Source organism: Dromiciops gliroides, chromosome 2 (genome assembly GCF_019393635.1).
Source record: "Dromiciops gliroides isolate mDroGli1 chromosome 2, mDroGli1.pri, whole genome shotgun sequence".
NCBI lineage: Eukaryota > Metazoa > Chordata > Mammalia > Microbiotheria > Microbiotheriidae > Dromiciops > Dromiciops gliroides.
In genome coordinates this window covers 102,181,347-102,205,627 of record NC_057862.1, presented here as the reverse complement: position 1 = coordinate 102,205,627, position 24,281 = coordinate 102,181,347, and the positions used below count along the sequence as shown (strand labels likewise).

At 40.4% G+C, this 24,281-nt stretch overlaps 1 protein-coding gene across 1 annotated transcript; it reads left to right on the top strand.

The window, feature by feature from the left end:
* Positions 1-654: 654 nt before the first annotated feature.
* On the top strand, positions 655-4,774 carry ADRA2A (adrenoceptor alpha 2A). The gene has a single exon (XM_043990079.1). The coding sequence runs from the start codon at positions 1,826-1,828 to the stop codon at positions 3,140-3,142; it is 1,317 nt and encodes a 438-aa protein (XP_043846014.1). The 5' UTR covers positions 655-1,825; the 3' UTR covers positions 3,143-4,774.
* The last annotated feature ends 19,507 nt before the right edge of the window (positions 4,775-24,281 follow it).

Sequence of the window (24,281 nt, the reverse complement as noted above, 5' to 3'; positions counted from 1 at the left end):
GAACGCTGGGGATCAACCGTGCGTGGGCAGCCGAGATGCCCCGGATCGAGCTGACCACTTCTGGTTTTGCCCAGTGCTGCGGGGCAGAACAAGAGACGGGGAGAGGGCTTCTTCGTACGGGCCTCAACTTTCTGGTTATCTAGATTCGCCATTCTCATCCCGGACCTAAGTCATTTCAACGCCTTGGCCACCTGTGAGTACTCACAGTTCCACCAGGAGACCCAGCCCTAACTCCTGTCTCTCTTCACCTTCACTTTTTCGTCTCCTCTTACCCTGAACAGCTCTCCGATGGTCCAATCCCCAGAAGGGGTGCAGCGGCTGAGGTGATTCCCAAGGGTGTTGGCGAGTGTTGGCAGCTAGGAAGCTGGTGTAGATAAAGGAGGCTAGAGTAGGGGAGAGGGAAGGAGAGGGGGGCGGAGAGAGAAGAGGAGAGAGAGAGAGAGAGAGAGAGAGAGAGAGAGAGAGAGAGAGAGAGAGAGAGAGAGAGAGAGAGAGAGAGAGAGAGAGAGAGAGAAGGGAGGGGAAAGGGAGGGAGAAGAAAGGACAGAGGGAGGGAGCGGAGAGAACAGAGATAAAGAAAGAACAGAGAGAAGAGACATAGAGAAGGGAGGGAGTGGGGCGGGGAGGGGGCGGAGGAGGGTCGGGTTCCCACGTGGGGACTGACGCTGGCTGCTCAGCAACGCCGGCTTGATCCTGGGGCTATAAAACCAGTCCTTGGTGAGGGAAGACAACAGCACTGGTTCCCCTTCGATTGGAAACGCCAAGAGGCGAGCCACAGTCCTGGCTCCCCGGGCATCCAGCCGGGATCACTGCTCCTGCACTCAGGTCCGCTTGCCCTACTCCCAGCGAGGCCCAGCCTGCGTCCGACTTGAGACTCGAGCTAGGGTGCTGTCCAACCAACCCTGGCTCCTGGACCTAGGCAGCGCCCGGGAGCAGAAGAACGCCCCGGGCACTGCTAACAAAGGATAGTTTTTCTTCTCCGGACAATCTGAGGAAGGGGACCACTTCTCGCTCCCCGTATCCCATGTCCAATTTCCACTACCACTGGGGCGTCTTCAAGGTTCACCTGTACAACCCACTGGGGCGCGCACGTTTGGAGATCTCGAGGCAGGGATCTAAAGAGAAAGAAGCTAACATCGGGCCTTCCTTGTATCGTTGTCCTTTGAAGGAGAAGAGAAATCCAATAATTGCCCAAAGGATTTTAGAAAGCAGAGAATCAGTTCTCCCTCCTCCCTCAACTCATCTTCCTGGCAACAACTGGAGCCCCCAGGCCCCTTTTCTGAGACCTGAGTGGGGGGCGGGGTTCCTATTGAGCAGCCTTCACTACGGTAAGACAGACTTGCTTTCCACTCCAGATCTGAAGTAAAGAGCTAGTAAAAAGGGCCCAGATTCTCCTTTTGCTTCTCCCCTCATTTCTTTCCTTTTGGAGAATCAGGATTTCTCCCCCTGCTTGACTCTACCGTTTGGAAAGAAAAGTTGGATTCACTTAGTAGGGAGTGGGAGAAAAAGGGAAAGAGAAACCGCCAAGAGACCGAGCCCACCTTGAGGCTGGGGCTGTTGTGATTTCCCCGGCAGCTGCTGCGGTCTAACCGGAGGACCGAGGCCATGGGCTGTTAGTTGTATTCATAGCACTTCTCCAAATTCCCTCCTGTCTTTCCCCACTCACCGCCTTTCTGGATCCCCTCCCCTAAAGAGCAGTGCCCCATGTGAACTACCAAGAGCTTTCTTGGGGTGGGGGTGGGGGTAGGGGAAGAGAACTGACATCCCTGGGGGAGAAAGGAGGACAGAGTTGGGACTGAGTGGAGGGGAGGAGGAGCTCGTTTTCATGTTACACCAGGAGCACCCGCTGGCGGAGGGGAGTTTCGCCCCTATGGGGTCCCTTCAGCCGGACTCCGGCAATGGAAGCTTAAATGGAACTGAGACGGGTGGGGAGTCCCGACAGACCCCTTATTCACTGCAGGTGACCCTGACCCTGGTCAGTTTGGCTGGGTTGCTCATGCTGCTAACTGTGTTCGGCAACGTGCTGGTCATCATCGCAGTATTCACCAGCCGTGCCCTCAAGGCGCCCCAGAACCTGTTCTTGGTGTCTCTGGCCTCGGCTGACATCCTCGTGGCCACGCTGGTCATCCCTTTCTCACTGGCCAACGAGGTGATGGGTTACTGGTACTTCGGCAAGGTGTGGTGTGAAATCTACCTGGCGCTGGACGTCCTCTTTTGCACGTCCAGCATTGTGCACCTGTGTGCTATCAGCCTAGACCGCTACTGGTCCATCACTCAAGCGATCGAGTACAACCTGAAGAGGACACCCCGGCGCATCAAGGCCATCATCTTCACCGTGTGGGTCATCTCGGCTGTCATCTCTTTCCCACCCCTCATCTCCATCGAGAAGAAGGGAGGCGGAAAGCAGGTGGAACCCCTGTGTGAGATCAACGACCAGAAGTGGTATGTCATCTCCTCCTGCATCGGTTCCTTCTTTGCCCCCTGCCTCATCATGATCCTAGTGTACGTACGCATCTACCAGATCGCCAAACGTCGCACCCGGGTGCCGCCCAGCCGGCGCAGCGACGGCAGCGAGGTGGCCGAGCGCCGTCCCAACGGGCTCCCAGACCGAGGGGGTGGGGAAGGCCAACCTCTGCCCTCCAAGCTCAACGGGGCAGGAGAGCCGGTCCCAGCCGAGAGGGAGGTGAACGGGCTGGACTTGGAGGAAAGCTCCTCGTCAGAGCACCCAGATCAGACGCCGGGCCCCCCTGGTCTCCGGAAAGGGGAGCGGGGCCCCAGGGGAAAGAGCAAGACCAAAATGAGCCAAGTGAAGCCGGGTGACAGCCTACCCCGGAGAGGGGGAGAGGAAGAGCGGGGCGCCAAGGCGTCTCGCTGGCGAGGGCGCCAGAATCGCGAGAAGCGCTTCACCTTTGTGCTGGCCGTAGTGATCGGGGTCTTTGTGGTCTGCTGGTTTCCCTTCTTCTTCACCTACACGCTCACCGCAGTCTGCTGCTCTGTCCCCCCCACCCTCTTCAAGTTCTTCTTCTGGTTTGGTTACTGCAACAGCTCACTCAACCCGGTCATCTACACCATCTTCAACCACGATTTCCGCCGGGCCTTCAAGAAAATCCTCTGCCGGGTGGACAGGAAGCGCATCGTGTGAAGTGAAGCTGCTACCCCACACGCCTCCATCCCGTCCTCTCCTCACTCACTCCCTGCAGTGCCCCCAGCCCTTCCCAGCCTTGGCCTTTTGCTGTCTATTCCCACCGCAGGGATCACCGGCGAGCTGGGAGGCATTCCTGCTTTGAGGGACAAAGCCCTGTCTCCGCCCTTGGAATAGAGACCAGGCAGAGAGAGAACGCTCCGACCCAGGGCAGAGCAACAGACAGATGGACTCGAGTAGGCGAAAGATGACACTAGGGGAACAGTACGTGCACAGGCGCCTGGCTCTGTGTAAAGAGACTCATGGCTAACCCGATGTATAGGGCGCTACAGCCAGTAAGACTCCTTCCTGCTTCCAAAATTTCCAAAGGGGATGTTCTGCAAGCCCAACTTGCCTTCCCAGGGGTGGATAGCAACAGCATTCACCCATTGTGAAGTTCCAGTTGGGAAAACCTCCTTTTCTCCAGTTCATTTCAGGCCTCACCTAGGGGCCTACAGCTGACCTTCGGCTGCATGCTACTCCATAGGGCAGTATTGTTTCCAAAAAGTATTTCCCCTTAACCCTAGTCCCAGGCACCAGAAGCGAGGCTCAAATTCCACTTTGTGCTTGGTAAAAGATAAAGCCGGGGTTCTCACAAAGAGTTAATTAATCGGGCAGTCACAGCCAGGCTTTTTGCCAAGGCTAACTGCCCTTTCCCCTCATAATTGTAAATCTGCACTCTTTTAAAAATAGTAAACATGGGGTTACCTGTATCGTGTTGTAACTGATTGGTGTTGATATTGGTGTTTGGAATCCTATGGCGAGACTCATCTTCGAGAAGGAAGTATTGTCTCTCCTAGAGAGTAAAATCCTTTGGCAGTGTAAGGTAGTTACTGGGTTTTTTGCTCCCTCCCTCCTTTTAAAGATCCTCTGGTGTCCTTTTCTCCAGCAACTGGTGATTATCCCTTTGGATCTGGATGTGGTTTGATATTTCCTGACAGGGAAACATTTCTGTACATTTTCCCTGTGCCTAACAGCATAATTGCCTTTTCCTGTGTAAATATTACAGTAATAAATCAAGGCAGAGTTAAAGGAACTCCTGACTTACCTTGAGCCTCCCCATGACATTATTACTTTATTCCTAGAATTGCAGCCTCAAATTTTCACTTGAAAGCAAGACTCATCACCCCATACTTTCCACCGTGAAAGCAACTGCCTGAAGAATAAATGTTTATATACAGTATATATGTAAACCCTCACCAGTGGACACTGACTAATGGAGAGGAGGGAGCACTTTTCTCCCCCTTAGAGATCGAGGGGTTGAAATTAGGTGGGCAAAGAAAGCAACCTTGTTAAAAGCTGCCCAAGGTAAAGAGTTTGAAAAGACAGCTGGACCTGCCTGCCAAATTGTACAGTTACTGACAAAAGAGTTACTCGGCATCAAAAGTGTTGTCCTTTTTCTGCTTTCCTTGTTCAAACCACATTGTTTATAAACTGAGAAGGTGGGGTGTGGAGGTCTGAGACAAATGTTTACATCAGCATTTCTACACATATTTTTTCGATACTGAGTCTTCAAGGACTGCTACCATATTTCACCAAATGGGGAAAACAAAGTCATCAGATGTTACTAATAATTAATTTTTTTAAATAAAAGTTTACAGATCAAATGTGAAATAAACTAATGAAATGTTCCTGCCTCTTTTCATTTTTTTAGTGCTTCCAAATCTAAGCATAGGAGGTAGCATCTAACCTGTTGAACCAGACATTTCCCAAGAGTTTGGGAGAGTTAGGGGAGAGGGGGGGCAGAAAGAGCATATGTTATTTCCACACATTTCCACAGTATAGCCTTTTATGTCCTACTTCAGTGATTCCAGGTTTATAAAAAATGTTTTTTTTTTTTTTTAGGGTTTTATATCGAATTTCCCTAGGGTCACAGGATTCACGGTTACTTAAATAGTCCCCCTCCCTAATTTTACAGATTTGGAAACTAAGGCTCAGAAGATTCATAGAATAATAGAGTTTTAGAGTTAGGAGGACCATAGGATCGTGTATATAGCTGGAAGAGGCCTTAAACTAAATAAATTTAACCATCTCATTTTATGGAGGAGGAAACTTAGGCCCAGGGAAATGAAAAGACTTGCCCAAGACCACACAGATAGTGATCAAGTTGGGAGAAAGCATATTTCATAGAATATCAAAGCTAGGAGGGCCCTTAGAGCTCAGCTAACATAGTGCACTTATTTTTATAAATGTGGAAACTGAGGCCCAGGGAAGTAGAATGACTTGCCCAAGCCCACATAGATAGTAAGTGACAGAGCCAGATCTGGAGTCTCTTCGCCTAATGCTTTTTTCCCCACTATATCATGCTGCCTAGTCAATTTATCGAGCAGCTGACAGAATGTTCAATAATTTTGTTGAATACAATTAGGAGTTGCATTGATTAAAGGGAGCAATCAAGTTCATAAGTTGTTAAGGGGGAGGGAGGGAGTGAGAAATGACCAAACTGTTGGGAAGCATTTGGAAGGAGGACTTGGAAAATCCATTTGCCTATAAAATTTACACAAACTGATTCTGTGTAAGCCTGGGGAGTTTAAAATTCCTCTGTGTTTCTTTATCTTTGTTAATTCATCTGGCCTCAGGAGTGTGTGAGTATGTGTGTGCAGGAAGAAAAAGGTTGAAGAGATGGAGAAGAATAGGGAATGAGAAGGTAGTTCAGGGGCAAGACACTTCCTGGCTATTTAGACCAGATGGGAAATTGATATCATGGAAAGAAATCAGAACTGTAAATTAGAAAACCTTAATTCTAGTCTTTGCTTTGACACTAACTGTGGAATCCTTGGCAAGTAGGCTCATAGATTCAGAGTTGGGGAGGACCATTGAACTCCTCTATTGAAACCCCTCATTTGCAGATAGAGACAGTGAGGCCTAGAGTCACAGGGTTAACAAGGGGCAGACCCTGGATGATATCAAAGACTTAGATTTATATAAGACTTTACTAACATTCCCTCATTTGATTCTTTTTGTGCGGTATGTGCTACTATTATCCCCATTTTACAGGAGAAGAAAAAGGCTGAAGGAAATCAAGAGACTTGCCCATGGTCCTGTAGATAGCAAGTATTGAAAATTAGGATTAGAATACAGGTTTTTCTAATTCCAAGTCTTGTACTGAGTACACCATCCACTATGCCAAGCTTTCTCCCTTGCTTCCTTTCTCAATGTTTCAGTTTATTAATATGTAAGAAGAGGGGCTAGATTAGATATGTTCCCAACATTCTATGATTCTACAACCAATCAACAAGCAGTTATTAGGCACCTAACAAGTGTCAGGTGCTATGCTGGCAATGAGGCTATTTAGACAAAAATACTACAAATGACAAATAAAGAAATTGCTTATGGAGAGTTGAAATTTCTGCAGGAGGGGAGATTCAGTGGAAGTTGGGAGGAAAAGAATTTATTTAGAACCAGTGTCTAAGACCCAGTTTTAACTAGAAGAAGAAAGAAATCCTGTCCAGTACCCATCCTATCCCGCTAAATAAGAGAAACATTCAGAAAAAGAAGAAAGGAAAAATGAAGTTGGAAAAAGGAACCCTGCCAGAGAGATTTGAGCCTGATACCCCACTGTCAATGTTTACAGAGTCCCCAGAACAGGGTTCTGTGCTTGTGTGGGGGTGGGGGTGTATGTGTGAGAAAGAGAGAGAGAAAGAGGGGGGGCACTTTGACAATCTATCATTCTCTGTCTGGCTCTGTCTCTGTCTCTTTCTGTCTCTCTCGCCTTTTCTCCATCTCTCTGTCTGCTTCTGTTTCTCTGTGTCTGATTCTTTCTCTCTCTCTGTCTCTCCATTCCTCTCTCTTCTGGAGGCCCTTGGACCCCATCCCAAGATAGTTTGGGGGGGAGGGGAGGAGCTTTTCCATGTTTGGGTAGGGAGCTTTTTTGGTGCCTCTGAGCAAAGATAGAATGAGATATTTATATGAGCATTCTGGGTAAGATTTGAAAAATCTAACCCCCCCCCCCCCATGTTTATTGTCCACTGAAGTCTCCTGAGCCTTTATTGTAACACATGACTTTGAGTTGTCACAAAAAAAAATATATCTAACATGACATGGAGACAAAAAATCTCTGACTTTAAAAATATGCCCACCTATACAACTCAATGTTAAATAGGGTTCCTTATAATCTGTGCCCCAGGAAGCTGACCATCTTGCCTATTCCTTGTATCAGCTCTGAATTGGAGTCAGAAATACCCAGGATCAAATCTCATCTTAGACACTTACTAGTTGAGTGACCCTGGGAAAGTTACAACCCCTCTGTGCCTTGTTTTCCTCATCTGTAAAATGAAGGGGTTCAACTAGATGTCCTCTAAGGTCCTTTCCAGCTCTAAATCTATGAACCTATGATCTTATGAGCTTCAAATTAGAACACTGGGCCTTTAGTTTTCAGTCCAAGAAAAATATGGGGATAACCATAGAATAAGTAGAAAGACCCCTAGATTGGCCATCAAGAGACCTGGATCCAATCCTAGTCTTATCTCTGCTCCTAACTCATAGAATAACCTTGGGAAAATCAATTTCCCTCTTTGGGTACCAATTTCATCATGGGTAAAATGAGTAGCTTAAACTTGATGGCCTAAAAGTTCCTTTCCATTTTAAAAATTCTAGGGTTCTATGGTTCATACATTCCTTAGATAAAAAGGGCAGAAGATAGGAAGTGTAGAGAAGAAAAAGCCTTTTTTATTGAAAGAGCTTGGCAAGGGAACTCTTTGAGGGGTTATGAACATATGTACTTTGCCTAAATTCTCTTGCTTAGTTTGTCTCTACCTGGCACAAAGAGAACTGTGGATATTTGCTTTTGAGGATATCCTTTGGGATATCACTTGGGTTTGGATTCCAGAAGTTTTCAGCTTCAGGGAATGAAGCATATGCTTTTTGGGCTCTCTGCCCCTAAAAAGGAACATCTTCATGTGTTTTGAAGTTTTGTTTCTATATTCCTAAGAGTTCAACATCTCCAGCTTCAAACTGGTCCCCTAGCCTCTTGCTTCATCCTCTTCTGTGATCAGGAGAGGAAGGTGCACTTAATCTTTTTGCTTTAGTTTCATTTATCTAATTCAGTTTGATTCATTCAACTCATACATATTTATTGAGTTAGTACTTACTACCTACCCTGTGCTAAACAATGAAGTAGTATACACAAAAAAAGAATAAAACCCCATTCTTCACCACGAGGAATTTTCAGTCTAATTCATTCATTCCTTACCTGGTCCTTCTATACTCATTTATTAAATGCCTACTTTGTACAATGACTTAAGTTGAGTTCCCAGGGAGATATTTAAAAAAAATCAAGAAAATGATGTCTTTGCTACCTAGAAGCAGATATTTCAGTACTAGGTGGAAAGAGAAGACACACATAATAAAATACAATGAAAAATTGAATATAAGTATATATGATTAATCCAAATTGTTATATCAGATCATGAAAATAATAGCTAGCATATAATAACTATAGTGCTCTAAGTTTTGTAAAGTGCTTTACAAATATTATCTCATTTTATTTTTACATCAATCCAATAGGTAGGTGCCATTATTCTTCTTATTTTGCAGATGGGGAAACTGAGGAAAATAGAAGTTAAGTGATTTGCTTAGGGTTGCACAGCTAGTAAGAGATTGAGGCTGGGATTTCAACTAAGGTTTTTCTGTCTCCGGGTCTAGCACTGTATCCATGGCACCATCTACCTACACTTATAGGAGGCTTTAAGGTTTGCAAAGATTTTTAAAAAAATATTTATAACATTTTTTTCTTTATAAATTTTGAGTTCAAAATTCTCTCTTTCCCTCCCATAACTCTCCTATTCACTGAGAAGGCAAGCAAAGTGATATCAATTATATATGTGAAATCCTACGAAACATTTCCATAGTCATATCGCTAAAAAAAAGCAATAAAAAATAAAGAAAACAAGAAAATTATACTTCAATTTGCACTCAGAGTACATCACTCTTCTTTCTGGAGGTGGATAGAATTTTTTTCATCATGAGTCCTTTGGAATTGTGTTGGATCATTGTATTGCTCAGAATAGCCAAATCTTTCACAGTTGATCATTATCACAACATTGCTGCTACTATGCACAATAATCTCCTGGTTCTTCTCACTTCACTTTACATCAATTCATATAAGTCTTCCCATGCTGTTTTTTCCCTGACACCACCCCCTCAACATTTCTTATAGCACAATTATGCTCTATCACAATCACATGCCACAACTTGTTGCCATTCTCCAGTTGAGGGGCATCCTCTCAATTTCCAATTCTTTACCACCACAAAAAGAGTTACTATATTTTTGTTCATATAGCTCCTTTTTCTTTTTTTTTTCTGTCTGTCATCCTTTTGATGAACAGACTTAGTAGTGGGATTTCTGGGTCAAAGGGTATGCACAATTTTATAGCCCTTTGGGTTGTGAGAAATAGCTATTAACAATTGATATCTTGAAGGAATTCAGTACTCCCTCCTTCTTTCTAAGTCCTTCAGGTTTTTTCTATAGGATTTTATTGATATTTAGCCTCCACCAAACCACTCCTAGGTGGAAACTATTGTGTTCTGATCAGCTTGAGTGGGGTTTACATTCTTTCTCTTATTTCTTTTTGACCAAGATTTGAGTGACCTAAATTCCATATGCCAGGACTTTATTTCAATATAACCCAGCTCCAATTAATTTGATTTTATTGCAGTTAACCAATTAGATTTGATTGCTATGTGATAGACTTCCTGCAGTTAAAAAGGTATATAAGCTGTCAGTTCACCAACATTTTGGTATTTGATCTGAAAGAAAGCCATTGACCCTTCTTCTATTCATAACCTGATGGGCTAAAAATAATATGATTAAATTACCCAGAAACTATGTCTCTCATATTTTTAATTATCACAGTTATGGCTAACCACAAAGGGATCAGAACCTTTTTACTCCAGATTCTTAAGAAGGAGCTCCCCTTAACTGGGATCACAATGGAGAATTTCTCCACAAAGAGTTCCCTGTTGGGATTGTGGCCATGATTTGACTCTTGCTTTTTTTTTAAACTAGTAAGTAAATTTTATCTGGGTAAGCATATATGTGCCTGTATGCCTGTTCCTGTTTTTAAATGTTTACTTTATGTCTGTCTCTCTCTAAATGTTTGGTGAACTTTTACTCTCAATGGTATGATTAATATTCTCCATGCAGGGACAAAGACAAGTGATTGAGAGAAAAATTATTTTAGGAGAGGCTGCCTGGGATCTCTGGATTTCTATGGGACAAAACCTGTGCTATCCTAGTCTTGATGATCCAGATCTTCTGGCAGGAAAAGTTCAGAAAGAAAGAGCCATAGAATTAACAGGGCCTGATGTCAAGAACTTAAGGCTAGTGTGAGAGTAATGCTGTATGTTCTTCTGTCCTTGCCTGGCTGTCTGTCCATTTGTGTAGGGTTTTCTAAGATTAATTTAAGGGATTTGAAAAAGGGATTTGGAACTCTCCTAAGGAATTCATGAAATCAATGGAAAGGATTAATCTCAGTAAAAAGTGCCCCCCTCTCTTTAGTGGAGCTTTACTTTTCAGCTCCAGGTTGAAAACATCTTAGACTAAGCAGCCTGAGGGTTTGGCTATAGCCTCCTAGGGCTGATTCTTAGGAGTAAGTCCTTTATCTGAAGCGAAGTTAATTAATGATCCACTTAAAGCTACTTTAAGGATGTTTACATTAAATCTAGAGAACTGTCTTTACTGTCTTCCCCCTCCCCACCAATATATCTGACAACTGGGCAATGTGTTGAAAAACTGAAAAAATAATTTTTTTTGTCTTTTAAGTCACTTTGATTGGGGCTTTCATATCACAGTCTTAAATGTAATCGTTTTAGAACTTCAGTGATTTGTTTAAAAATGTATTAACATTGTAAAAGCTGATTTTAAAAAATAAGTAATGTTGGTGAAGGATGTGAGAGAAATATAGTTCTCTTGATTAGTAAATTATTATATGTCAACTCTCTCCTGACTTCAAAAAGGTGAAGAGCAGCAGAACAAAAAAGAGGGTGAGTATGATTTTTAATTTGGGAAAACTGTGTTAAGTAGTCAGTAAAATCCTTTGTAATAATGGTTTGGGGAATATCCAGAACTCCACTCTTGTGCAAATGCCAATTGCATGTCTCCTAAAAGTTTTTTTTAATTGCCAAAATATCTTAATGGATTTCTTTTTAAGGATTTGTCCCACAAACTTCTTCCTATATTGGGATCATTTAGCTTTTTGATTTCCTAGAGAACACCTGAATTTTGTGATAGGCAGAATCCCCTGGGTTGAAATCAATTCCATAACTTGGAAAAATAGGGCTAGAGTAAGACATTGGATTGGTAATATGTGTAGTCCAGGATATTTTTAAAATGTAAAGGAAAGTAGGTAGTCTGAATAATGGGTTTGAAAGATTAGGAAAGAGAAATAAAGACTAGAGGGAAAAATGGAAGGTGAAGAAGGATTAGGGACAAATGGGGGTCACATAACCTTCACATAGCAGGTGGGCAGTAGCAAACCCACATGCTCCAAGGGCCTCCTGTCCCTGGATAGTTGCTCTGTGTGCCATTGTGCCAGTTTCAGATGGTTTAAGCATGTTGAGAAGAAAGGGAGAAAATCTGAATTTGTTTTTTAAGTAAAAAAAATGAGAATGAAAAACGTCTAACTTGGTTTGAAAGTCAATAGACAAATTTACAGAGGACTAAGAGGAAAAGGTGGGATTCCATGTGTTCTAAGACCCTCTTGTTCCATGTGGCAGTTTTGGTTATAGGAGGCAGGAAGAATCTGATCAAAACTGGTTCCTAAGTGTGATAAAGATTTATTGTAGTTAAAATCTGTTATATACTATACTGCCACTATTAAAATCTTTTGTAGTGGAATAGTTGAAAAACAGGACATCCCTTAATATGAAATGCCTGGAATAAATAGCCCTTGTGTAAAATACAACACTAAATAAATTGAAATTATTAATTAAGGTTCTATAGGATAACATTTGGAATATAGATCTAGGTATAATTGAATTATTTCTGGTTTCATTTTAAATTAACTCTATTACTATTACACTTCATCAGGAGGTTTGTTGGTTATAGAGTTTTAGGCCAAGTTACCCCAGTTTTATGGTCCATAATGTATATAAAGAAAAGTGTCTAACATTATTTTAATAATTCATTATATTAGAGATATTGTTAGAATGTGAATTCTTTAATTCTTTTGGGTTATGGATTTAATTGTTAAAAGACTGATATAAATATGTTTTTAAAAAACCTTTTAGGAACTATAGAAGATAGTAAAAATGGTTCTCTGTGGAGTTGGCATAGCAAGGAACCTTTTAAAATATCCTCATTTGTGAAATGTAGAGTCATAAAAATCTTCCTAGACCTGCTGACAATTTAAAGGAGCAGTGAGTGTTTGCTGTTGTGGAAGATTGACAACCAAATAGGGTGTCAATATTTTAAGACTAAGATCTGGTCACATGCTCAGCAAAGTACAGTTATTTGATTTTTGTCAAGAGCTAGAAGTTACAAAGAAAAAAAATATTCCTATGAAAAAAACTCAGTTTTTAACCATTGGACCATACTGTCAGCTTTTTCTTCAGTTTCCAACTAGCAAAATCAAGTCATGTGTTGAATCATCTCCACCTATCTTTTAGAATAAATCTGTAGAAGGGCCTTATAAAATCTCACACTATATAAATATTGGATATGGTAAATGTATTCATTATTGGTTATTATGATTATTATATAAAAATTAAATGTCTCCTCATACTATTCAAATTGAGAATTATTTAATTCTTATGAAAGCTCTCAAAGGTTTCTGCCTGAGGAAACATGCCATACCCTGACAGTATTAAAAGAAATTCCTTAGATCTCTTTGCCTGGTTCAGAAAAAAAAATGCAGCAGGTGAACCTAGGATAATCTTTGGGGGTACATTTTTAGTTAATCTGATGATAACAGGAGTGATTTCATACTGTTTTGTAAAACTTTATATGTATATGCAGCTTGAAATTCCCAGGAGGATGGGAACGAGGAGTTGGAATGCTTTTTGTCTGAATAGCTTGTTATCTGATAAATTTCAAAGGTGGAGGCAGGAGATCCTAGCTCATTAAGGAAGGAGAAAACAAATTTATACAGAGCTGAGGAATTGTCACGACATGTCTCAAAAAAGAAAATATATGAATTTATGGACAATAATCTTTTAAAGTGCTAAAAGAATCGGGCCTTAGAAATTAAAACATTATCATTAGTGATTACAAATCCAGATTTATTTGATTTAAGCCGCAATCTTTCCTAAAGGACATAAGAACAGGATCTGAAAGCACTCTTATCAGGATTATTATGGTAAATTAGAGCCTAATATAAAAGATATTTGCTATTTGGCATTAAGAAATTTACTAGCTGTATGGCCCCAAGAAAGTTCTATTAACCTTAGTTTACTGTAAGGGGAAAAATAATAGATGTACTTCCCAGGGTTCATTGTGAGGATCACATGATTGTAAAGTCCTGTCAGGTAAATTGGAAGCAAGTTCAACTAAGGGTCAATTAATTGGTAATTTATTGATCCTATTTCAAGTTTTAAATACTATTTAAAATATTATGGGATTGTTAACTGATATTATTCTGAGTTTGACTCCAGGTATGATCATTAATGAATGCTTACTGAGCCAGTGAATAGATCATGCCAGAAATTCCATGGGATTTTACATGCATAAATTGTAGGTGCAGTTGTCATGGGAAAGGCTAGGAGAATGACTATTGGCAAAGTCTGAGGTAGGTTTTTCTTGACTCAGTTTCCCCAACATGTTATTTCTTGGAATGGAAAATATTCCACCTTTAAGCCTGTATCAATGCAATTGGCTATCTGAATAGCATGCAGTTAGGGAAAATTTATTCCCTTCCAATATAGTTATGTCCCTATTCTTTTATGGTAAATTCCTATAATCATATTGCTTGTTATGTGATGAACACAATATTGGATCCTTATTTCTTAGGTTAATATTGAATTATATCTGTGTTAATATGGTAATATGCAGGTATAAGATTTGAGTCATTTATCTTGGAATTTTGATCCTTCCTATATTCTAAACAACTAACAATTAAGTATTTAGCCATGATATATGTTACTTCTGTGTAAGATAAGGTCCTTTAATTTCCCATAATGGTATGGGGATAATTAAGCAATTGATGCCAAGATTTGTGAAACCAGGATGTGATTTTGTTTAGTTAATATCACAGTTCTGTGTTTAGGAAAGGACTGTCAGCATGACTTGTGGTCTATCTTGCTTTAAAGAAACATCCACTCTTGTTAGGGTTATTCATTTGACATAGCTAGAAGCTGAAAATGTTTTAGTATACAGAAGTTACTTGACATGCACTGTCTTAAAATTGATCAATGTAATTTTTGTATATCATCCCTGAACCTTTTATTATAACTGAAATTAATCTGGCAACCTTTATGCGAATTAATTTTTGTATTAGAATCCATCTTCTTGTAAAAAAGATTCTGAGATTCCTTAGTGGAATCTCATCCCCCTAATGGGAGATTGAATAATGCTAAGTAAAAAACCTGGGTTCTAATTTTCTGTTTGTATCTGAGTTTCTCTCATATACACAAACACACACACACACACACACACACACACACACACACACGAAATTCATCTCTATATGAATATAACTGGACAAAAATTTTATAAGTGTCTATTCTAAAAAGGTTCCCAATTTTATTTTTTAATAATAGAGACATAGGGATTGAGTTAACTTTCATTATCTGACCTGGTTATTGGCAATATAATTTTAAGTTGTGTTAAGATCAATTTTGTAGGAAGTTTTTAATAGAGGAAGAGGAGATCTCTACAAGTGACCTGAGTCTAAGAAGTCAGCTAGAAACTGATCTGAGATCACACTTGAACTAGAGAGCTGCATTTTAAATATATGTGTGTGTATATATAATATATATATACACACACACATATATTGTATTTCTATACATACTGTGTCTAACTGTTCTTTTTATTTATCTATTTGTTTACTGCAGGGCAATGAGGGTTAAGTGACTTACCCAAGGTCACACAGCTAGTAAGTATCAAGTGTCAGAGGTTGGATTTTGAACTCGGGTCTTCCTGAATCCAGGGCCAGTGTTTATCCACTGAGCCTAACTAGCTTGCCCCCCACTAACTGTTCTAATAATAAAATTCATAGGAGATCAAGTATCATTTTGTATATAGAAATGTAAACAATATGTTGAAGAGATATTTTAAGTACCTTATGATTTCTCTTTCTGTTTACCTTTTAGGCTTCTCTTGAGTTTTGTATTTGGAAAGTTGTTTTCTATTTAGCTCTGTTCTTTTCATCCTATTCATAAGGAATGTTAAAAAATCATCAATTTCATTAAATATCCATTTTTCCCCTGAAGGATTATGCTCAGTTTTGTTGGGTAGGCAATTCGTGGTTGTAATCCCAGCTCCTTTGCTTTCTGGAATATCATATTCCAAGCCCTGTGCTCCTTTAATGTGGAAGCTGTTAAATCTTGTGTTATCATAACTGTAGCTCCATGCTATTTGCATTATTTCTTTCTGGCTACTTTCAATGTTTTCTGTCATGTGGGAGTCCTCAAATTTAACCATACTATTCCTAGGAGTATGCATTTTAGGATTTCCTTCAGGAAGTTATTGGTGGATTCTTTTAATTTTTCATTTGGCACTCTGGATATAAGATATTGGGGCAGTTTTCCTTGATGATTTCTTGAAATATAATGTGTAGGCTCTTTTTGAAAAAATCATGACTTTCAGGCAGTCCAGTAATTCTTAAATTATCTTTCCCCAATCTATTTTCTAGGTCAGTTGTTTTTCTGAAAAGATATTTCACATTTTTTTTATTCTTTTGACTTTGTTTTATTGTTTTTTGATGTCTCATGGAGTCATTAGATTCCACTTGCCCAATTTTATATATATATATATATATATATAAAATTTTTTTTGGGGGGGGGCAATGAGGGTTAAGTGACTTGTCCAGAGTCACATAGCTAGTAAGTGTCAAGTATCTGGGGCTGGATTTGAACTCGGGTCCTCCTGAATCCAGGGCCAGTGCTTTATCCACTTTGCCACCTAGCTGCCCCCCCAATTATATTTTTTAAAGGAATTATTTTCTTTGGTGAGCTTTTATATCTGTTTCTCCATTTGGCCTATTCTGCATTTTAAGTCCTTTTTTTCCCAGTGAATTTTTGTGCCTCTTACCATTAGGCCAACTCTGTTTTTTAAGGTGTTATTTTCTTTAGTACTTTGTGTGACTCTTTTACCAAACTATTAATTGTCTTTTCATAATTTTCTTTCATTATTTTCATTTCTTTCCTCAATTTTTCCTTTATCATGCTTATGTCCTTTAAATCTCCCAGGAATTTTTATTGGGCTTGTGTCTAATTAGCATTTTTCTTTGAGGTTTTTTTGCAGTTTTCATGTTATTGACTTCTGAGTTTGTCTTGATATTCTCTGTCACAATTGTTTATGGTCAGGTGCTTTTTTTGTTTTTTGTTTTTTAGCTCATTTTCCAGCCTATTTTTTTTGACTTTGAACTTATTTTAACATAAGACTCTGCTCACCCAGAATTGAGGAGGCACTGTTCCATGCTTCAGGCTTTTTTTGTGCTTCTGTTTTTGGAGCTACTTTTGTGGATCTGCAAGTTTTCAGTACTTTCACGTTGGTATGATCTGGGGAGAGGTATGGTTATTGCTTTCCTGGTCTGTACTCCAGTCTTTGCCAAGGAAGGGCCCCTGTTTCCCTGTAGCTGCAAGTACTAGTCCTCCTCTTGGCACTAGAGTTGTGACCTGTTCCCCTTTTGTAGTGTGGCTGCAAGCGCAACTGCTTCTCTATGCCTTGGAACTTCCCCCAGGGCTCTGCTCCCTTGTGATTGATCACAAGTTCTCCTCTCCACCCAAGAACTGTCACACAGAGATGCTTTTAGGTAATGGGGTTGCCAATCAATGCCAACAAAATGTAGCCTGTAATCTCTCTCTAATCAGTTTGTTGGGTTAGAGTTCCTAAAGCTGTTGCTGCTGCTGCCCCATAGTCTCTAAGGACTGTGCTGTGCTGTGCTATTACTACTGTATGCATATGCTCCAGACAGACCTTCACCCCTGTGTCACAGACCTCTCTTGCTGACTTCTTTAGGCTGGATAAATATCTCAACCTGACCTTTCATTAGCTCTGTCACTCTAGAATTCAATTTGAGGCACTATTTTACTGTTGTTTGGAAGGAAATATTGAGAGAGTTCAGCTGGGTTGTTGCCTGTACTCTGCCATCTTGGCTCTGCCCTTCTGCAAAGATCTTTACAGCTGCTATCTCATTTGATCCTCACAAAAACCTAAGGGAAATATAATTTATAGCTAGGAGACAGTGGGCTGTAGAAAGAGATAATGGAAGACTTCAGGCAAGAGGTGGTGTTTGAGATGGAGCTCAAAGGATGGCTAGAATATGAATGGGTTAAAGTGGGAGTAGGGTGGAAAACATCATAAAATGGCATGAAATTAGGCATGAAATGGCATAAAAGAAATAATAGAAGGAACAAAACACCGGATGCTTTTAAGAAACTATTCTGGCTGGGGCTTAGTGTACCTAAAGGGGAGTAATGTGAGATAAAACTGGAATGTTGGGGTGAGGAAACATGTAAGGACGTGAAATTAAAAAAAACACCTATAATAACAAAATAACAAATCGATAACAAATGTCTGTTAAACATACATGCCAGCAATACAAGAGGTATTATAAGGAAATGAATGATAAATACCAAAAGAATGCAGTGGAGACCACTTGGTCCTGGAAAAATTCATAAGAGGGAGAGAGCTCTCCTTGGCCTAGAGAGTATTTAGGGGAAGCTTCTAGGAGGAGCTAGGCCTTTCCCTGTGCCTTGATGAACAGGAAGGATCTGGATCAAGATAGGTTTATGAGGAGAGAATGGTATGAATAAATGAAATTGAGGTAAAAAGAACGATAGGATGGGTTGAGTTGTTCTACCAGGTTTGGTTTTTCTGCCCTTGGAAAAGTCATTTTCTTTCTCTAAGCCTTTTCTTTGTTGTTGTTGTTGTTGTTTTTTTTTTGGTGGGGCTATGAGGTTTAAGTGATTTGCCCAGGGTCACATAGCTAGTAAGTGTCAAGTGTCTGAGGTCAGATTTGAACTCAGATCCTCCTGTATCCAGGGCTGGTGCTCTATCCACTGCACCACCTAGCTGCCCCTGAAGCCTTTTCTTTGTAAAATTAAAGGATAACACCTACCCCAGCTATCTTACTGGCTTATTGTTAAGGATCAGATGCTTAATACATATGAAAGTATTTGGTAAACTGTACTCATGTGAAGGAATTATTACCAATCCTCAGCTTTGGCCCTGCAGTAGCTATAGCTGGTGGTAGAGGTGGTAGCCCCTTCTCCTCTCTACCCTACTTTTTCAAGTGGGATGCAAGTTAGGTTAGAAATTCAACACGATCATGGCCGTGACCAAAGGAGACACAGGAATAATGAAGCCTATTTTTTTTTTGTAAAGGTTTCCTAAGTGTAAACTGAGATTTAATCAAATAGGTCAAGTCGATAAGCTTTTATGAAATACCTACTATGTGCCAGGCACTGTGGGAACTGCTGGAGATACAAAGAAAGATGAAAACATGTTCACAATTTAAAAGGGGAGAGGGAAGACAACATGCAAACAACTATGTACTAACAAAATATATTAGTCAGCGAATTAGCATTTGTTAAGCACTTACTATGTGTTGAGCACTGGAAATGCATAGAAAGGCATTTAAATTAAAGTGGACTGGGAAAGACTTTTTGCAGAAGGTGTGACTTTAGATGAGACTTGAAGGAAGTCAGGGGAGCCAGGAGGTAACAACAAAGAGGGAGAACATAACAGGCATGCAGGGCAGCCAATGAAAATGCTCAGAATTGTGAGATGATGTATTTTGTGTAAGAAACAGCATGGAGGGGGCAGCTAGGTGGTGCAGTGGATAAAGCACCTGCCCTGGATTCAGGAGGACCTGAGTTTAAATCTGGCCTCAGACACTTGACACTTACTAGCTGTGTGACCCTGGGCAAGTCACTTAACCCTCATTGCCCCGAAAAAACCAAAACCAAACAAAACAACAACAACAAAACCAAACAACAACAACAACAACAAAACAGCATGGAGGCGAATGTCACTGGATTGTGGAGTATGCAGGAGAGAATAAGGTATAAAAAGCCTAAAATGGTAAGAAGGTGGTCACATTATGAAGGCTCTAAAAACCAAACAAATTACTTTAGATTTGATCCTGTAGGTAACAGGGAGTCACTGGAGTTTATTGAATGGGATAGGGTGTGATATACATATCTCATGTGACTTGTTTTAGGAAGATCAATTTGACAGCTAAGTGGAGGATAGATAGATTGGAGTGGAGAGAGACCTGAAGCAGAGAGACCAACCAGTAAGTTATTGCAATATCCCAGATGTGAAGAAAAGAGGGCCTTCACTAGGGTGGTAGTAGTTATCAGAGGAGAGAAGGGGGCATATAAATAAGATGTAAAGAACCTAGAGAGGTCAGTACTTGATCACTTGAGTAAAATAATCTGTGCCAGAACAAACTGAAACCAGAACCAGAAAGTTTAGGAACCAAAGAGGGTTTTTTGAGTTCACCAGCAAGACAGCCCCACCCACATGGGCAGAGACTCTCCCAAGGAACAAAAGGACACAGATTATATAGATTTGAATTAGGCAGAAGGTAAATTGGGTACAGGTCACCTCTTGCTTGGACAGGGATTTTTTTTTTTACTGGGAGGGTGGTTTGGGGATAAGATTTAGGGGTGTGTAACAGGTGTTAAAGGCTAAAATTCTAGCTAGTCTGTCTAAAATATCTAATGAGTGGTTGCCAATAAATTATAAGCTTTAGCAAGAGTTAGGCTTTTAAGCATTTATTAAGGAGAATAAGAATTTGGTAGAGAGAGAGAGAGAGGCCTACATTCATCTATCTATTAAAGGGAGAGTACATTTCTAGCTCCCCTCTCTGCCAGAGTCCCCAGGAAAGAGAGAGAGACAGAGCGCCAGGTTCCCCCTTCCTCCTCCCACCAGCAAACGTCACTTCCTGACGCCAAAGAAAAGACGCAGGGTCTTGCCCTCAAAGACCTTCCTTTCGTGGTGGAACTTTTCTACAGTAAGTCTCCAGCAGGTGGCATCATTCCAATCCTTACACATGAAAGGTAAATTGTTTGGGTTAGCTGTTTCTTATAACCTCACTCTAATAGATAGGATTGTTCTAGATACGTGCTGTTTCAGCAGAAAGGAAGATTATGGACAGGAAAGGGGCTGTAATATAACCAAGGTCAGAGACAAAAATAGAGGAATGCAGACAAAATGGAGGTGCTTTAATTTTATTGTTTTGGCTACCTAAAATTACTAATTGGATTGGGGGTGATGTTGAGGGGGGGGCGCGGAGGGAGGGTATTTTAGATGAAACTAGAAGGAGGACAAGAGATAGACGTGAAATAGAACATTTTGTGCTTCTATGTAGAAGCATTCTCATCAGTGCCCATAATGGAGCTATCACATTTGGACTTTAATACCTCAGTAATCTATGTACTAGTTGGAGAAGGAGCAGGGGCATTTTAGAAAGGAAGTTAGGAAGAATAATGGAATCTGATCACATGTGGAAAAAATTAATCCTTTGTGACACATTTAAAAAATGCATTCAGAGATCCCCATTTAAGGTATTTTAAAGAGATAAAGTTTCTAAGTGGATGGATATTATCACATTATATTCTTATTTTTAAAAAGTAGGGGGACTGCGATGACATCAACAACTACTGACATATATGTCTAGTTATGCTTTTTCATTTTCAAAAAAGCTTTTTGAGAATGGCTTATGAAATCATTCTAGGCATCCTTGATGAAAGCACTAAAAGGGAGTAGATATATTTCCTAATACAATTTTCTTTAGCATACCACAGCTTCAAAGTCATATAATTAACTGAAGAGCACAGAGAACATAAGATTCTACTCTGTTTATTAGATTATTTTTTAAAAAAAGTATCTGATTCAGTAGAACAACAAAATTTAGCTTTCAAGTCTCTTCTTAAACAAGGTATAGATATGATGTATCTGTTACAGTCATAAAAGATTCAATGATGGATGATAACAGGGCTACAGTTTTCTTAAATGATCTACCTAGTAATCAAACCAAACAAGTTGCTTGTTCCAGGGAGACATATGATCACTTAAAGTGTCATGGAGAATAAAATACAATGTTCACATAGAACAAGGGTTATTTGTCCATGACAACATCCTCCAACTGTTTTTTTTTTTTTATCACCAAATGATGTTATACTCCTTGTATAGACCCTTGGTATTAGGTATCCATTCATATTCACATTCAGATCTCACTCATGCTCTGGCTCAGTCTTCATTTATGTTATTCTTACTGCCCACCCCAATTGCTGAGTACCTTGAAATTTTTTTGTTTTTGACAGAGACTGCTAGTGGCTCAGGACTATGCCATTCAGAGAGCATCTGGGAAGGCTCTATGATAGCTATCTCCAGATAGATACTGGAATTGTTTGCTTGCGGATCACTAGGACCCAAGTTATATTCAATCTCGTGGTTTAGATACACAGGTTGTGCATTCCTGGTCTCTAATCTTTAATTCTAATCTTCACTTTTCTCAAACCCTTTAAATCAAGGTTTACCCTCTGGGCAAATTCAACCCTTTGGGCAGCTGCACTGGAATAAATGAACGGCCATCAGTATGGGTTGAGAGAGTTGGTGAAAGCTTTCTAGAAGGAGCTGGGCCCTGAAGAAATGGAAGACTGGGTTTGGTAGGGAAGGAATGGGGAGGAGGCTTTTTGGGAGGTAAAAAAAGAGCTGAGCAGTTTTCAAATAAATGGATACAAACTATATCTATTAGAACCTAACGATTGGCTAGTGGGATGTGGGGGCAACCTCTGAGATTTGAGCTTATTATGGGCCGCAGGTAAAAGAGGTACATCATGTCTCTCATAACAGGCCCTGATCCAGACTCTGGAGTGACCTACAAGAGGAGGTAGGTTTCTTTCTAAGGATCAGAAATAGTTAACATGTGTGAATAATTTGTGACAGAATTTCCAGTAATCCTTTGTATGTGGAGCAACATGAGTTCTCTAATGGGTAAGTCAGCTTCCCCATCTCACCACATTGCCTCCTGAAGGAGAAGCTTCAGGGGCTTTGGGTGATGCAGTCATTTCTCTCCCTAGAGTTTCCCTTCTTTTACAGTTGGAATTTGGACAGGTCCAATTTTAAGCAGCTTATTTAGATTTTGATATTAATGGGGATAAATAATAATGATAGGGATTATAACTGGACTTGTGATTTCATTAGAATAGGGAATTCCCAGGGGAGCAAAGTTTCTCTACCAATGCAGGTAGGCAAATCTTCTTCAATTTAGTTTTAGAGAGTTGCTTGGAGCCTTAAGAGATTTAGTGACAGGGCAGCTAGGTGGTACAGTGGATAACACTTGACACTTACTAGCTATGTGACCCTGGGCAAGTCACTTAACCCCAATTGCCTCACCAAAAAAAAAAAAAAAGAAAGAAATTCAGGGACTTGCCCAGGGCCACACAACTATTAGAGGAAGGACATTTTCCCCCTTCAAATTCTGTTTCACCACCCCCTCCCCTTAAAAAAAAATTTCTATCACACTCGGCAGGACAAATTAAAATAAAAAGAAATCATTTAAAATCCTTTTCTTTTCTCAGAGGCATTGAATCCTTAAAAGTCTTAGGGTTTCTCATTCCCCTTTTGCATTTCTGTTGTGAAGGTCCTTTGAAGGGTCTTGGTAGAAGCAGAAAAAAAAATGGAGCTGGTTTCCTCATAATGGGAGACATTTTCTGTATGAGAAGAATGTGTCATGAGAAGCAAAGCAGTTTCGTCACCAGCATTTCTTTTCTTTGAGGCTTGGTTTCCTATCTACTACACAACTCTACCTATAGTAATGATAACAACAACAATAATATTAATAACTTCTATGTCTGGAATGCTTTAAGATTATTTGCCAAATGCTTTGTGTAAACTATTTCAACAGTCATGAGAAGAGGATTTATCACAGGGAGAAAGAAAAATCAAAGACTGTTATGCTAAGCAACTCTTGGCTACAATGTCATTTCAGAATCCCTGGTTAGAACTGGGAGTACCATCACCATTTTGCTCCCTGTGCATCTCCAGGCTGTCCTTAGCACTCAGGAAAATCAATCTTGAGCTGATTCCCCATCCCACCTCCCAGTCAGTAGTTTATCTGGGATGTATATATGGTATGCCTCCTAAGTGGAACCTGGAAAAATGCAGTCAGGCTGCCAAAATATCCTGGTTAGGCTCCTGGAAAAGTACTGGGTCATTCAGTTGTGTTTGATTCTTTGTGACCCCATGGACCTTCGTCTGTCCAAGTTCATTTTTGATTGTTTACATGATACTAATCTATCCATCTTATCCTTTGCTGTTCCCTTTCCCAAAATAAGGGTCTTTTCCAGTGAGTCCCATCTTTTCCTTATGTGACTAAAGTATTTAAGCTTTAGCTTCAGCTTTAGTATTTGACCTTCCAGTCAATAGCCTGAATTAATTTCTTTAAGTATTGACTGATTTCACCTTCTTGCTGTCCAAGGGACCTTCAAAAGTCTTCTCTAGAACCACAATTCATAATTATCAATTCTGTGGCACTTAGCTTTTCTTATAGTCTAATTCTTGCAGTCATATGTTGCTTATACTACAGTTTTGCTACATTGCTACATAGTTTTGACTATAGAGACCTTTGCTGGCAAGGTGATGCCTTTGCTTTTTAGTATGCAGATTTACCACAGCTTTCTTTCAAAGCAGCAAGTGTCTTTTAATTTCATGGTTGCAGTCATCATCTGCAATGATCTTTGAGCCCAAGAATATAAAATCTGACACTGCTTCCATTTCTTCTTCTATTTTCCAGGAAATGATGGAACCAGTTGCCAAGACCTTAGTTTTTTTGATGTTAAGCTTCAAGTCAGATTTTTATACTCTCCTCTTTTACCCTCAATCAAGAGATGTCTTAATTCCTTCACTTTCTGCCATCAGAGTAGTATAATTTGCATATATGAGGTTGTTGATATTTCTCCTGGCAACTTAATTCCAGCTTTTGAT